At 36.6% G+C, this 15,848-nt stretch overlaps 2 protein-coding genes across 9 annotated transcripts in view; both read right to left on the reverse strand.

Moving 5' to 3' along the window:
- The window catches only part of CLCN4 (chloride voltage-gated channel 4), a 48,794-nt gene extending 48,577 nt beyond the window's left edge, over window positions 1–217 (reverse strand). The window contains exon 1 of one of the 2 annotated variants that reach the window (XM_054807142.1): window positions 177–217. In XM_054807142.1, the coding sequence (XP_054663117.1) occupies window positions 177–180 (4 nt within the window). In that variant the 5' untranslated portion in view covers window positions 181–217. Of the gene's footprint in view, window positions 1–87 lie in introns of both variants that reach the window. The other variant, XM_054807134.1, reaches the window with a different exon arrangement.
- Window positions 218–910: 693 nt separating this feature from the next.
- WWC3 (WWC family member 3) overlaps window positions 911–15,848 on the reverse strand; it is a 108,758-nt gene continuing 93,820 nt past the window's right edge. For 2 of the 7 annotated variants that reach the window (XM_054846407.1, XM_054846449.1), the window contains exons 15-23: window positions 14,938–15,130; window positions 10,713–10,880; window positions 9,907–10,058; window positions 9,001–9,160; window positions 7,662–7,826; window positions 6,259–6,351; window positions 4,996–5,226; window positions 4,109–4,236; window positions 911–3,458 (exon numbers count right to left, since the gene is read on the reverse strand). In XM_054846407.1, coding sequence (XP_054702382.1) covers window positions 3,392–3,458; window positions 4,109–4,236; window positions 4,996–5,226; window positions 6,259–6,351; window positions 7,662–7,826; window positions 9,001–9,160; window positions 9,907–10,058; window positions 10,713–10,880; window positions 14,938–15,130 — 1,357 coding nt within the window. In that variant the 3' untranslated portion in view covers window positions 911–3,391. Of the gene's footprint in view, window positions 3,459–4,096; window positions 4,237–4,995; window positions 5,227–6,258; window positions 6,352–7,661; window positions 7,827–9,000; window positions 9,161–9,906; window positions 10,071–10,712; window positions 10,881–14,937; window positions 15,131–15,848 lie in introns of all 7 variants that reach the window. The other 5 variants (XM_054846458.1, XM_054846431.1, XM_054846424.1 and 2 more) reach the window with 4 other exon arrangements.

The raw sequence follows: 15,848 nt of genomic DNA on the forward strand, positions 1-15,848 counted from the left end.
CGTCTGCTGAAAACAAAATACATAGTTCATCTAATTCCTAAAAATAAAAAAAAAAGCCAAACCTTGCTTTTTTTATACAGCACTTACCTTTAAGTCTTGCAAAGTGCTTACAAGAACTGCAGCAAGAAATACAGATAAGACTCCATTGTTATAACAGAAAACCCATACCGACATACCCATTATAGCTTTTGTTGTTGATCCTGATGGTAGGGAGACAGAGGCGGTTGGTGTTCCAAATGACTATTTCTAGCAGCCCGTTTAAAAATAACCTAAACTCTGTCATACCCTTAATGCCTTGCAAATACTGGACAGAGACAGGAGTCATATGTCAGTGCTATGATTTTGCCTGCGCTCCTGCAGCTTAGGGTTGAGGAATGGTCTTTCCGCAATTATGCGGGTTTAATGTTTCCTTTGTGAATGCAGCAATAAAGTTCAGCCTAAAAAAGTTAACTCGTATTCTTTTGAGTGGCTTCCGCCTTGGAATTAGTCATAAGGAAGATTTTACAGAACTAATGATGTCAACTTACTTCCAAACCAAATCTACAAAGTACAAACTTCTGTTAGAAGAAAAGGCAGTTCAACGTGTTGTTAAGTGGAGCTACCCATGAATTCCGGGAATATTCGGCTATGAGCCTCTGATACAGCTGTCAGCTTATCGTGACTGATAAGCACATGGGAGAACATACCTGCCATTCCTTACACTCTGCATCCCTTTTGGGTCTGCAGTGTAACCTCTCTAGGATCTCTGATTTCATGGATTTCCTCTCTTTCTTTTATTTGAAAATTCATTGCATTCACCTAAATGACAGTGTTACTCAAAATACAAAATCTCTTTATGAAAGCATCATGAATGTGGCAAATATAAACCACAGAAAATATGTCTTATATTTCGACATATAACAAAACTCCATTTCTGTTTATGGCAAATTATTTTATTTTGTAGAAGAAATACTTTCAAATAATACAAAAATGACACAATCATACAGAACTGTGACAAAAACAAGAGAGATGAATACTGAATATGATAACTCATTACCACATCAAGACAGAACTCATTACAGCAGTCAGAATCACAGACCCACAAGATACGCTGATGACGTCTCACAGCGGTCGCTATTTAAAAACCCCAACTGAACCCCCTGACAGAGAGGCCACCAGACATTGCCCCTTCGTTATACAGTCACAGAACAATTTAGGGTGGAAGGGGGGGTCCCTACCCCAACCCTGGCTCAAAACAGGCCTAGCATGACCAGGATACTCCAGGCTACGTCCAGTCAAGTCCTCGACCCCTCCACGGACGGAGCGCTCCACCTCTCTGGGCAACCTCTTCCAGTATCTGACCACCCTCATGAGAACACGGTGTTGACTGTTCTTAGTACACAGCAAGTACTTCTGATGTCACTGCACGGTAACTTTTGATAAACACTACTACGTAAGGGCCTCCACTGAAAAATGAGACACAAAACTCTGACTAACTGGTCTTCTCGAGTAATGAGCACTGAAAAGCTTGCTGTCCCTAGAATTTTACCCAAAGACTTAAAATTTCTTACATGATTTGGTTTTTGTCTGTATAGTTTCTGAATAGGTCTAGTTGCACCCCAGGAACCCAATAAATATCCATCGAAGCTTACTGGCAAAACCAGACTTCAAGATGTTTAGCATGATAAATGCTAAATACACTTTAATTTCACGTATATTGCTACACGATCGAATCACTTGATGCCTGTAATGTTTATAGGCCATACTAGGAAACAGGGGATACTACCTTAAAATTAAATGCCTGCGTTAATCATCCTCATTGATTAATGATTTAGGTTTACAATCTTTTCTCCCATTACTTTTTGCCTCAGCTTGGACAAGTAAAAGCAATTCAATTTCACTGTCAGGTTTTCCTAATTTTTGACAAGGTTAACAGGGTATAAGCTCTTGAAACTCACAAAGAATACTTAGTTACAAAATCTTTGAAAATATTCTGATGGGCTCTGACAAGTCTGTTTAGTTTTTGGCTGCTGCTGTTTCGATTTCCTGACATATAAAAATCTGGAACCAATTTGACCTTTAGTTAAGAGACAGCATGATCTTCCTTCTAGGAGATTCCAGCAATTTACAAAGTCAGTCTTGTGTTGGGCACCTCTCTTTGTAGGTAATGTATAATTAGAAAAATATGAGAAACTCTATTATAGTAGCTTAGTAAAGAAGTATTTTACATACTTGCAGGATGCAAGGACATAAAACTGGCATTCTCGGGAATTTAGGGTGATAGTCTTTCATTAAAACAGTCACAAGTAAAATTATTTCTTACCAGATTTTAGCTGGTCCAGCTAGCAATCAAGTGAGCTGTACCTTCCAGAATTATACACCTTCCTCCTAGAAAGTGTCACTGGTCAACAGAACTTGCACACAGTAACCTCACAGCACATCCCTTAGGATGAACATGTGTTTAAGCGCCCTTACTTAATGCAGCTGCTTTCTGAAATCAGCATATTTGTACTTTCCTGAATCGGATCAGAATCTTGAAAGCTGTAGAAATCACTACAGAATTCATTTAGCGGTCTTTCCACACAGCTAGCTCACATTGCTCCCTTTTCATTAAACAGCAAAATGAAGACCTGTCACCCTTTTCCTTCCTCCGTTTAAACTGAGAATCTAGTTAAGAATATAAAGATACTTTAGACACAACTGAAATGAAAACAATCTATTAGTGCACAGTAAGAACATGCAAATGAATTCTGCAATGTTTAACATCACTTCTAATCAGTGTTAAACACACTGCAGGTGATAATATTTTGCTATAACACAGACAGTGCTAAAGGATACAATGTACATAATAAGCTACAGAAAATAATGCTGAAAAAAGTGACAATTTTAGAACATAGTATTTTCATTTCAGGTATCAGAAACAAAACCAGCTCAATGGTTCCATCCTACTGTATGACAAATACTGAACAACAAAATTTCAGTCTTAAAATACATCTTAAAGTAGGTATTTTCCTTCAAGGAAAAAAGGCACTATAAATAAATTACACTACAGTGAATTTGCCTGAACTCACTTTGTTTCTGTCTTCCAGCCTTTAAGTCAAATAAAACAGCATAAAAACTGTACACGCTCTTAACAGGATAGTCGATCTTTTATAAAATAAGTTGTCTTCAGAGATGTGAGTTTCACAACAAGGAAAAACCAAGCCTTGTTGCAGTCGCTATTATAAAATATATATGTATATATATATTTATATATATGTTTTTGTTTACTTTTACTTTTTTTACTTTTTTTTATTTTTTACAAAACGTGTATATTAGCTTTTGCACATTTTTTTTTTAAAAGAAACTTGGCTAATCTAATAACTTCATTAAAATAAAAGCGATAAATACTTCATGTTTACAATGCAACATGTCATACGTCATCAGCTGGCAGAGGAGGTATGTTAATCCTTGGTCTTGTAAAAAAAGCTATCTTCTCTCTGTGATCAAAACAAGATAAAAAGGAAGTCAATCAAATATATGCCTACTTTTTTTTCCCCAAGAACATGGTTTCTTAACTCTGGTTAGTATTTGTTACTTACATACCGAACTAATACTTTATTTGAGTACAAGAAACTTAGAAAAACTATTAAACTTCACTGTATACTTTTGGCAACATTCCGCTGAACACAATTACTATTTGTGAAAATTTAGGTGGAAGCGTTATAGAACTCGTCGTATATGACTGTTTATAGTCACAGTTTTTAGGGAGAAAATGTTACTAGTAAGGTATTACATTAAACAAACGTTTTATGCCCACAGGCTTGTATTGAAGAACCGACAAATCATTTGAACTTAATAGTGACTAGTCTAAGTTGAAAGAATCACCTAAGCTATGTTTGCGCTTGAAGACTTTTTTTTTTTTTTTTTTAAATTTCATGTGCTTTAAGAACTGTAACACTGCAATTTTACCTTAGCTTTGGCTCTTTGCACTACAAATAATTCAAAGGAAACTCATATGTCCAAATCAATATACAGTTAAAAATCACTGGCTATACAGAAGACAGAGAATTTAAGCTAAATGCTTCAGAGAGCTTTAACCTCTCTAATGAAGTGTTGCTATGCTATTTCAGTACACATTACCACTTACCTAAAAGTCTGCACCTGAATAGGCTCCTTCTGATTTTGCCCACGCAACTGGTATATTTCTTTTGATGCTTTCTTTAGCATCTTTTCAGCTGCTTGCTCTTGGTGATGTTCAAATTTTGTCTGTCTGGTCTGAAAAAAAAAAAAAAAAACCAACAAAAAAAAGAATATAATGCTTAAAGCAGTCATGTGAATAAATAAAACACAAGAATACCCAGGTTAAAAATAATGGATTTTTCTTCCCCCACTCACTACAGTAAAACCAGACAAGTACATCGCCTCAAAGAGCTGTATCATCTAAGAATTATAAATTCAAAAGACTGACAGTGTTGTTTCATTTCTTAATGCTCTTCAGACAGATATGTATTAAATTAATGACATTTGCTGCACATAGATCTGTCAAACAAGACCTTAAAATAAATTTAGGCCCACTCTTCGTCTCTGATTACCCAATGACAATTTTGTTTGTTGTGCAGTTTTTGCCACTTTTTGTCTATAACTTTTTTCCTGTTCTTTGAGAAAGATCACATACGTAGGGTACCTTCCAAATACTTGTAAAGAATGAAATATCAAATCAGCAAAATTGATCTCAAAGATCAGAAGAAAGGAAATTTTGAAGTTCTAATAATAAATATCTAAACCAAAAAAAAAACCCCAAACCAAAAGTATCATTGGCAATACTGCCATTCTTCAGTAATCATCCTCAGATAAATACACAGTTTATTAATAATCAGTGCAATAATTTTTATTGTGCTAACTTCAAGAATATAGAAGCAACATTCATTGTTTGAAGTTCTGTAAAAACAGCTCTTTAGACATCTTGTCACAATCAAGACATTTTGAAACTAGAAGTTTCTGAACATGTTGAGCGCTTATCTCACATTACCATACCTGCCTTTCTGCTTCCTTCAACAAGTTTCGGAATCGCTCATCCCGAAGGACCCAGTGGGGTAGATCCGTCTGCCCTCTGAGTTGGGCATCTTCCAGACGCTGTCTCAACTCTCTTAAAACACATATCTCCTCGTTCAGCTGTCTCTGTCTAGTTCTGGATGCCTGGAGATCCAGCTCCAGGTCTAAGGATGTCCTTGCCATAAGCTCAGCCAAAGATGATCTGCAGGACTGCTGAGTTATTAGGATTCAAATAAAATGCACAATATATTACTCTCAGCATGGTATACTGGTCTGTCTTTAGCTATACAGAACATACATTTTCTGTATTTACTTCACACACAAAGTCTTTCTTGACACAAAGTTTTGGAGAGATTATTTATATCCCACAGTGAAAGGCTAACTAGCTGTAGGGGTTTTTTTGTACCATAAACTTTTTCAATTAACGCTTTCTACTACCTCCTTTTACAGTCTCCTTTTGACTTATAAATATTTAACTAATTTAAGTTTATGCACTCAACTTTCATGTTATGATGATAATAAAAGGGATGCAATATGAAAAACGTAACAGAGTCATGATGTCAGAAAACACCCTACTGAGCAAGATTCCCCTTAAAGGGCTTTATTCAATACTGGTTTTAAGACAGATTCTGAATCAAAATGGGAAGCATGGCTGTCTACTTGCCTACACCAGTAAGAAATTAACTTCTGCTGACCAGGCTAAACTGTATGCAATTTATATGGAAGGCATTAATGCCTTACCTGCCCTTCTCTGCCCACTTGTTCTGCAGTGTACGGGGTGGCACAGGGGTGAAAGGAGAGCTTAACCTATTCGGTCCTGAATACTTGGGCCTCAAATACTATGGTTTGCTAGGCTGCATGGGAGGGGAGCTGGGTGTTTTATTGTCACATTCACACACACTTCTCTGGGCCTGCATCATAAACTAGATTTTTAAAAGATTGAACAAACTTTCCATCTAAATCAATACAAACTCAGTCCCCGTTAAACTAATTTTTGTCTGCCACACTTTTTTTTCCCCCTCCTCAATAATTGTTCACAACTGTGTTTCACTTCTCTGTCTACCTTTTAGCTTAAAAAACCCAAACCAAACCCAAAACACACACCCCTCCCCCAATTACATTACAGAAGCCTTATAAATTTCTTAAAAACATCAGAATGTACCTGTAGACATCTAAAGCTTAGGTATAAAAGTAGCAGCGTTCTGGCAACTTAATGAAAATTAAAAAACAGTTTCCTAGGTGTACCTGCTTATACCGTAGAGTACGCCTCTCCAATGTATTCCGGACAAAAGGGGATTTCCTTGGCAGAGTTGAACTGTCACTGTCACTGCGATACAGCTGATTAGAAAAGATATTGAAAATACAGGTTGCTTATAAGGTCATCGACATTAAGAAATCTGCCTTTTTTTTTTTTTTGCTTTTGAGATTTATTTTTAAAAATGCACCAAAACTGTTGTTTTAAGCAACTTCTATTTTTCAGCTTTAGTTATTTATAAAAATTTATATATAATAGTGCTCAAACTGTATAGCTACAATAATTCAAGATAACTTCAAAACCATCAATGTTTTACAACTAAGTTTCATCAAGCATTCTACTAAATATCCAAATGGGAGGGGGGAGTTAAAGGCAATAGTATTTCTTCCTAAAGCATTTACTGTCATAGACACAAACAATACAGTCTCCCACTGGCTGTCCCCCTCTGATTTTTAAGTAAATGCAGATTAAGTGAGGGTCTTTAACAATCTTCTTCCTTTTTGCACTACCTTTGTTCTGGTGTGTGAGGGTGTTTTCCTCACATTCCCTGTATCATAAACAGATACAGAATCCAGAAATCAAACTGAAGAATTTAAAGGGTCCATAAATGTACTGCATGCAACATAAGTAAAAGAGCAAAACCCAGAAAACCTTGATTTAGGAAAAAGAATAGAAGTTTAAAAACATTACTGCATTTTCAAACTCAAGCTCTCAAAAGCTTATGAAAGAGCACAATTAAAGCTATGTGCATTCTACCAATACTGCAAAAATCAATACCCATGTATTGACCTGCAATACCATGAGCCAACTGCTTATAAGCCTTTTGCCATCGAAGACAGCAACCAGAGCTAACGTGAGCTTGAAAATTGTTGTGATGATCCTCAATTCCTTGCACCAGCGCACCCAGGAATCCCAGGTCCCACTGTAACAGGCATCCTATGACTGACATTCATGACAGCAACCACAGTCGTAAGAATATTTATGCAATAACCCTAAGATTACGCCCTCAGTCCCCTTTCCCAAATTTTTAGGTACCTGAAAGTTAAACATGGCTTCTAAGCTAACTGTTTATACACCACATTAGACAGCATTATATCTCTGTAAAATCAATCACCCTAACATCTAAGGTTACCAAGGAAAAGAGCTTAATATCTAATTTGTCATAGATTATTAAATTTTAAATTGAATAAATTCAAGTTTAAACTCTTAAAAAGAACCAGGGGACCTCTTCCCCACTGCAACGTTTAAATTCGAGGAAAGATTATTCATTAGTATTAAAAAGTAGCAATTGTCTCTTATAAATGTAGTGAAGTCTTAAGAAGAAATTATCAAAAATGTACAAAATACTGTGTGGAGGCCCTCCCCCCACCCTTTCTTTTTAAGCCGTACTCACTCTGCAAACATATTGACTTCGTGCTCCAGGCGAGAAGGTCTGGGAACGAACAATAGTGCTACTGCGAACAAAAGCAGAACCCCGTGGCCTGCGGCTAGTTCTCTCTTTTGGAAGAATAGCAACTTCTTCAGGAAACAGATCCTCAGTGTTAGTTTCCTTATCCACCTAAGATTTCAATGAAGGAAAAAATTTTATTTTTTCCTTATTTTCTATCACCAAAACCAATCAGACATTTCAACAGTATCAAAAAGTAAACAATTTGCCCTGCTAGCTAGGTTAAGTTCAAATTTTAATGAGCACTGAGAACAGAGAATGAATCACCTCATTTTTTAAAAAAAAGTTTTAAAACTAGGTCATTGAAAATTATAAGATTACCTTACAAAAGCCTTTGCTGGAACAGTAACAATTATGAGATGCAGTTATAACGTGAATCATAGCTGCAGAGCACAAAGACTGCATTCAGCATTGGCAATTGGGCATTAACCAAGCTACCGCCTGATCTCCAGCCTCAACAGAAGAAAACTGAGTCACCTTTCAATAAGCAGGTAACTCTGAAGCAAGGAACCACCTTAAAACTGGAGGAAGTCAAATGAAGAGAAGAAACTCAGCAAAAGGGAACTGAAAGACTGTTGAAATGACACAAGAACACTAAAATATTCAGAAATACAGAAAATGCATGCTACTCTAACAAAGCTCCCAAACTTTAAGATAACTCACTCCTCAATAGGAGGCATGATCTTCCCTAAAGGCAACACAAATGGCTAATGTTCCTCTACTTCAATGGAAGGTGCGCTGATTTCAGCTTGTTTGGAATTATGTTCAATGTCTCATATCTTGAACACAAGAGATTTTAAATACATCAGTTTCACCACAATTGTTCTGAAAATTTCAGCTGTATTTTTTTAACACTGAAACAGCAATGCAAGTCTTAAAACATTAAGCTTCTTTCTTCACAATTCCTTCAAAAATTCTTATTTCTAAGAGCACTGGAATTTGATCATGATCTTTTCTGTTACAATTTCAGGTCAACACAAACATTGATACAAGTGCATATTTACAGATTAAAGGCCACAGTAAAAACAGCTTGTCTTTCACTATAGAAACCTAATTCTGTCCAGCAATAATTAGTAAGCAAACAAAAACCCCAGCCCTAGAGGGCATTTTTAACAACTCAAAAGGCACACCGCTGTCATGAAGGCAGTGCTCATACAGGGTTAACGTCATTTCTGATTCTTTTCTCTTCTGATCAATTTGGACTCAAACTCAAGGAGCAGCAGTAACACACTGTGTGTGCCAGACAGCGTGGCAGTTTCCATACTACAGTGTCTTCTCTCATTACCTTTAGTGGCGGAGGCTGCATTTTTCCAGAACTGTACTGGCCTGCTTGAGTTGCAAACATGTGTCCAGCTAACGAATCCCCACAAAATGGCTCTGGATAAGGAGGACTAGTCTGGGTGCAGTTACTGCATCCACTGTCAACAGATTCTGCTTGCCAACTCCTAAAGTCAGAACATCACAAGATTTTTGTAGGTATTAAAAAACCCCATGCAATTATGCATCACTTTTATATATTTCATTATCCAGGTCAGTTTATAATTTTAGAGTATGATTTCTCCAATAAAACTACAGAATTTTCAAAGGGAGAACATATCCCACTTGCATTTCTGCACATGCAGACAAGGAAATACATTTAATAACCCCCCCCCAAAAAAAAAATCACCTTCCCTAATTTTGTAAAGCATATGTTCTGGTCTTTATAACAATACTAAGAAAGCAATAACAAAAAAACCCAACGCAACTCATGTAACAAACTAGGAATATTATTAATGATGAAAAGGCATTGTAAGAAATCCTGAAATAATAAGAGCTGTGTTGCATGTTCACTCCACAAGCATAGCAATGCATGTCTACCTTTGACATTTTCCCATGTTACCACAACATCTTATTTATTTTTTTAGTACAGTGCTGTTGCAAACCCATTACACTTGCCTTCCTAGCAAAGACACTGTTTGATATGTTTTCCCACTCTCCAAATTCCAAGTCCTCTAAACTCAGCCAGCTATTCAAATAAGGTTTTCTCCTGTTTGCATATCATCACATAATAACAGAATTTTATACTCGTAATGCTAACAGGGACCAGATCTCAGAATAAGGACCTGCTGTTTCTCCTGCTGTATTTCAGACTATACCCATAGTGTAAATATCACTCGGCTGTTTGATGAGGTATTTAAACTACTATTTTCACCTTTCTGATACGGCTTCTGCCTGATCTTCCTTTCTTTCCATCTCCAGGATTTCCTCCTCTGTGTACTCCAGTTTCACTCTCTCTTCTGCCAACTCTCTCTCAACTGCTTCCAGCTGGGCGGTGGTCCTAGCTAGCAGGGCTGTCACTGCATCCTGAAAGGTAAACTAGACTTCAAATAAAACCATTTGAACAAGCCAATGTATTTAATGTATATTGTTCAGAGAAAACAAAATAAAAACATAGTCATTGTATGCTCCTTAAAAAAACCAAAACAAACCCAAAAAACCCCCCATCCTAAATCTTAATGATCAATAAGTACGTGGCATTCCATGAATGCAACTTCTCACAGAAACCGGGCAGACTTTATCTCACTGTGGAGCATCATCCAGCGAGTTAGGTCAGAAGAGACCTCTGGAGATCACCTAGTCTGATGTCCTGACCAAAACAGGGACAGCTTCATAGACACATCAGGTTGCCCAGGGCCCAGTCACGGGCTGAAAAATCTCCAAGGATGGAAATTGCACCACCTTTCTTGACAGCCTCTTGAAGTGCAGTGGTAGAAATTTTTAATGAGTTTTAGTTAGTTGGACTGGAAGTGTGCATACAAATATACACAGAGTAATATTTCAAGCACCTGTCCAGACATGAACTAGCTTTTAATTATTCTTTTAAAATCCAGCTCTTGCCACAAGAGCTAAATTTAGCTATCACCTTCTGCGCACCTTGAAAACAAACTGCACCCAAGACAAGATCACAAACAACTACCCAGCAGGTAAAATAAACAAATCACTTTTTCAGACCCATACTGTTTTAACTGTAGTTACATTTCCAGAAGACCGGGGAATACTTTCTTCACACTGGTTTTTGTTCTTTGCTCTCTGGGGGTCTGAACCAGTGAAGATCTGAACAGTATACCAGTGAAGCTGCATCTCACCAGAACTCTCTGCATCAGTCAGGTTTATCTGAGCAATACCCTGTAAACAACAAAAAGCATTGACTACAGTAAGATAAACAGACACTGCAGGATAGACACCTTCTCATTTAAAAAGTGTTTTATTTATAGTGTAAAAAACCCCACTTTATCAAATACTAAAGGCTTCTCTTAAAAACAGTTAGTTTTGTTCTGTTGTGTTATGATGTCTAAGACACTGAATTGCTTTGGCTCTTGCTTATTACCAGGAAGGCTCAGAGTAGATATTCAATTTTTTAAAGTTGAAAAATAAAATTCCTATGACTGATGTAGATATGATTTTACAGCTGACAACTCTTAATATTCTATTTAACAAAACCTCTCAATTACATACCCGATTTCTAAATTTGCTTACATTAAAATTACTTTAACAACATTACTTTAATCTGCTTTCTTTTGAGAGAACTATGTTCTGAAATACCCTTCCATTCTCTGGTCCTCAGAGGCACCTTCCAAAAGGGGAAAAAGCGTCATGTAAACCAATTTTTTTTTGTTCTGCCTATTTATATCATAAGGTCAAATGTGCCATAAAGTCATTTTTCCACTTTCCAAGTCATCCTTACATCTCCCAGATTCAGCTGAAAACAGGTTTAACGGAGGCTTCCCACAAAAGTATTTCCAAATTTAGAGCAGCCCTACAACATCAGACAGTGCACATGTAAAATTTTTGAATGGTGTTGACCAATTTTTTTTGTTTTTTAAAATCAGTTCTCTAACTGGACCTAGAAATTACTTTATATCACCTAGCCTTCACTGCTTTTGGCTTTATCTGGCTATCGCTACTTCAATTCCATGCTAATCGACCACATGCTAAGAATGTTTTCATTTATATCACTGAAAAAAATCACGTAAAAATTGTTTTCATCTCTCACAAAACAAATAGCTGGATGAAATTATTCTAATTGTAAAGGCAGTAGAAAATGTACACAGAAACTGAATTCAACTTTCAGCAGGTAAAGAAACAGTTAATTAGAAAATAATAATAATAAAAAAACATTGTGGTGTTTTCCCAAGATGAATGTTCCCTGGGGCTCTGTTTAAACAGGTGTATAAAGGATGATGAAATGTTTTTTAGACTAACAAAATAATGTCATATTGGGATACAACATGTTACTAAGAACATCATTTCATGTCAGTATATTGAAGGCTACATAGATGCCTTTTCTTTTAGATATGTAAAAGAGAGATGTCTTCTAATTAACTACTTGCTTTGACACAGTGTAAGAAAGAAACATTTATCAAATAAACATTTTCCCACTCTGATGCAAAAGTGTAAAACAGGGTGAGTTTGGTTTTAGAGGTAGAGGGTAAAGCTGATTTCCTGTCATCAATATTGGAAAAAAATATATGTTGACTCTTGAGATGTCTGGCACTGCCCTACACACTGCATTTATTAAGCTGCTAAGAAAGCATGCCAAAGAAGCTATTACTAGAAAGCGAATGACTAATTGGGTAGAAAATAACCATCGAACCCAATTAATAATTATCAGTGCTGAAAGGACTAATTAATGTTTCACCTTGACCCCAAGATTTGGAGCTCACTCAAAAGGCTGAAGAAACCAAGGCGGGTCTGCTAGCCGTCTGACATGTGCCTGCTCTGATGCATTTGTTAACAACTTGGATGGCAGAACAGTAAAAGCATTTATGAATCAGTGATGTCAAACAGAGGGATTGTAAAATTTATGAGAAAAGGGTCAGAATTTAAAATTATGTTAAAAAAATGGGACGGATGTTCTGAAATAAAAACAAGAAATACAAAAAGACAAATGTTACACTCGAGAAGAAGAATTCTAATGAATTAAGATGGGGAATAATTGGTTGGTCAAGGCTGTAAAAGATCAGAAACTGGGAGCCAAACAGCAATGCCGTGGGATTGCAAGAAAGGCCATTGCATTTCTTTGATGTTTTAACATGAGCTATATATGCTAACCATGGAAAATAACAACTCCCTTATCTCAACATTGATGAGGCCACCAGGGAAGAAATAAGCCAACTTAAGGAAGCACAGTTTCAGAAAGCTGTAGGAAAACAGGAAAAAGAACTTTCAGCAAGGCAGGGCATATGAGTAAAAAGGTTGAGGGAATGGAAAGACCATCCCACAAGTTTAGTAGATTTACTTCTCTATGTAAGTGAAGTTTAGAACTAACTGCCTGAATATTTTTTTTTTCCGTTCCCTGTTATGTACAGAAATGTGTTTAACTTAGGATAAACTCTGGCCTGGCTTCTGCATTTAGGAAAGCATTTAACTGGCATTATCTAATTGAAAAGAAAGCAGTCATTAAAAACTTCAGAAATACGTGGATGACCGAATCAATAGAAAAAAACCTGTAATCTCAGTGGAAGAGATTCTGAAAGACAATTATAGAGGCCATCACAGAAGTTCCAAAGAGAGGTAGCAAATGATTTCTCAGTTTGCGAAAACGCTTATTTTCAAGTCACAGCAGAAGAGGCCAATGATCATGTTTAAATACATACTTCAAAGCATCCACCTTAAGAAACCATGGCAGTTTCTCTCTTTTTGAGTGGCGTTGTTAACTTGCCATAAAGTAGGCTACCAACCAGTGTAGACAAATATTTCTGACAAAACTACACTAAGACTACAGAAAAGAAAAAAACCCTCCTACCAACATAACCTGAAAGCCTACCATTTTTTGCTAATTCAGTTATACCAGTTAAAATAAAAGCACCGTAAACTTAGATGCACTTGTGTCAATATAAAGATGCTTTACACTGAAATAGCTATTGAGCTTCGCAGCGGAACAGGCTTTACCAATATAAAGCATTTTACACCAATATATCGAGCCCATTCTTGAGATGCTTTCTCTTTCATTAGGTTGTAATGCAAAAATGACAAAGCCTCCCACTGCAGACAAGACCGTGGGTACACTTCTGTCAACATTAAAACCACTGTTTATGTAAGATGCTACCTAGTTTTAAAGGTGGACTAACAAACATGCATTCTTGACCAGATTTGCTCAAATAAACACCTCTTATCCATAGTCCAGCATGGCAGTGAGAGGCCTGTACCTCTAAGATACTTTGACAGGCTTAAAAAACAAAAATAAAATTTCACTAACCAGTTCAAACCCCTCACTGAAATGCCAGCCCACTGACTTCCAAATAGCCAGGACATCAGCCCCAAGGCAGATTTATTTAAGTATGCTTACATTTGAAAATAGCTAAATGAAGTTAACATTTAACTTCAAGCTAACACAGTTAACACATGTAACCTATTTAAACAACTGCTACAGTTATTTGAATGCATCTACATCAGATGTCTCAATAGGTTTACAGTAAAAGGTGTAACAAAAACCTGCCTGGATCACTATTATTCTGCAACAAAGTTAAGACTGATATAACAGTAGTCTTCTTGGACCACTGTTAACAGAGCATCAAGGGGTTTATATTTATTATATTTTTATTAGGAATCTATTTTACTGACACTGATTCATCATGCACACGTTATAATGCCATGCAGAAACAGAGGTCTTGAGCATACTAGTCTAAATGCTGGCAGATTAAGTCTTTGGGGAAAAGTTTAATTTTTACACAATGCTTTCCCTCTTGCACTAAAATTTAGCAATGGCAGATTTTTCAATTTTCCCCAAAGCAGATATTTGTAAGAAATGCATTAAATAAAAAAAGAATTAACTCCTTATCTACTAAATCCCATAGCAATGAATGTAAATGTTATATCAATTTTTAATACGCCTTTGCAATGCAACGGTTAATTAATAGTACACATAACATTACTTTCAACACTGCTTAAAATGCTCCCATTCTCAACCTTTGCTGACATTGCTAATTATTTCCAAGGCTCTATGTAACCTAAAATGCACATATTTCAACTTTTTAAAAATCCCACCTTTCACAGATACTTATGTACTTTTTATTAACACAACCATAATTACATATGTGAACAGACACATTAACATATAACTCTGTTGGCACTTCTTATGGAAAAATAAAGTCTTCACCTTCCCTTTTCAATCTTAAAAATTATTCCTCAAGTAACTCTAGTTTCCCATATCACAGAGCTTTAAAGAAAAAGGATCACTTACCAACAGTTCTTCTTGTTGCTGATGGTCAACCGAACAAATATATAGCTGCAGTGATTTTAATTTCAAAACGCTTGAATGCACGGGGATTCGGAAAACTTCATTAAATATTAACGGAGTTTGGAATTCCAAAGCTCTAGAGCAGTAAGTGGTTGGTGTGCCTGACTCAAGTGGTGGCAAATAAACTCTCACATGACTGGGAACAGCAAAATAGACAAATAGCACAGTTGAGAGAACGAAAACTATTCGGCATTTCTCAAAATCAAGTCAAGCAAAAACATCAGTGTAACTTCTACATTAATAATCTGCTTTGGAATCTCTTTGTTACAGAATACTTTGTATTCTCAACACAGAAGAACTGCAAAGCTGATTTGGAAACCCTTCATTTTTCTAACTGTAACTAATTTTATTTTTTTTAACTTCGTAACTAAGCAGAGTCATCAAGTGACAACCGAGATGCCCTGAGGTATCCGAGGCATCTACAATGGGGCTAGCAAATATGACATAGGAATCCTATAGGCTAGATGGGGTTTTAGGCAACCTGGTCTAGTGGAGGCTGTCCCTGGCACTAGATGATCTTCAAGGTCCCTTCCAACTCAAACCAGTCTATGAATCTATGGGAGAGCTGAGCCTTCCTGAGCAGCAGCAGCTAGAGGCCAGGTGCTATGCTATGCTCTTTCAAATGGAAACACATGCCTATGTTTAGGCGATTGAATTGCCCCATGTCATTGATCCATTTTTTCCTTCCACCCGCTAAGTATACCTTTCTCCTCATCCCTTAAGAAACTCAGCACAAAAAGGACAGCAAAAGAAGCCTACAGTCTTTGCATCCACCTGCAATCTTAAACAAATTTAAGTATCTGGTATCATCTCATTTGACACTCCAAGCCAAAAATCAAAATCCACAACCATTT

Source organism: Grus americana, chromosome 1 (genome assembly GCF_028858705.1).
Source record: "Grus americana isolate bGruAme1 chromosome 1, bGruAme1.mat, whole genome shotgun sequence".
In the NCBI taxonomy this organism is placed as follows: Eukaryota; Metazoa; Chordata; class Aves; order Gruiformes; family Gruidae; genus Grus; species Grus americana.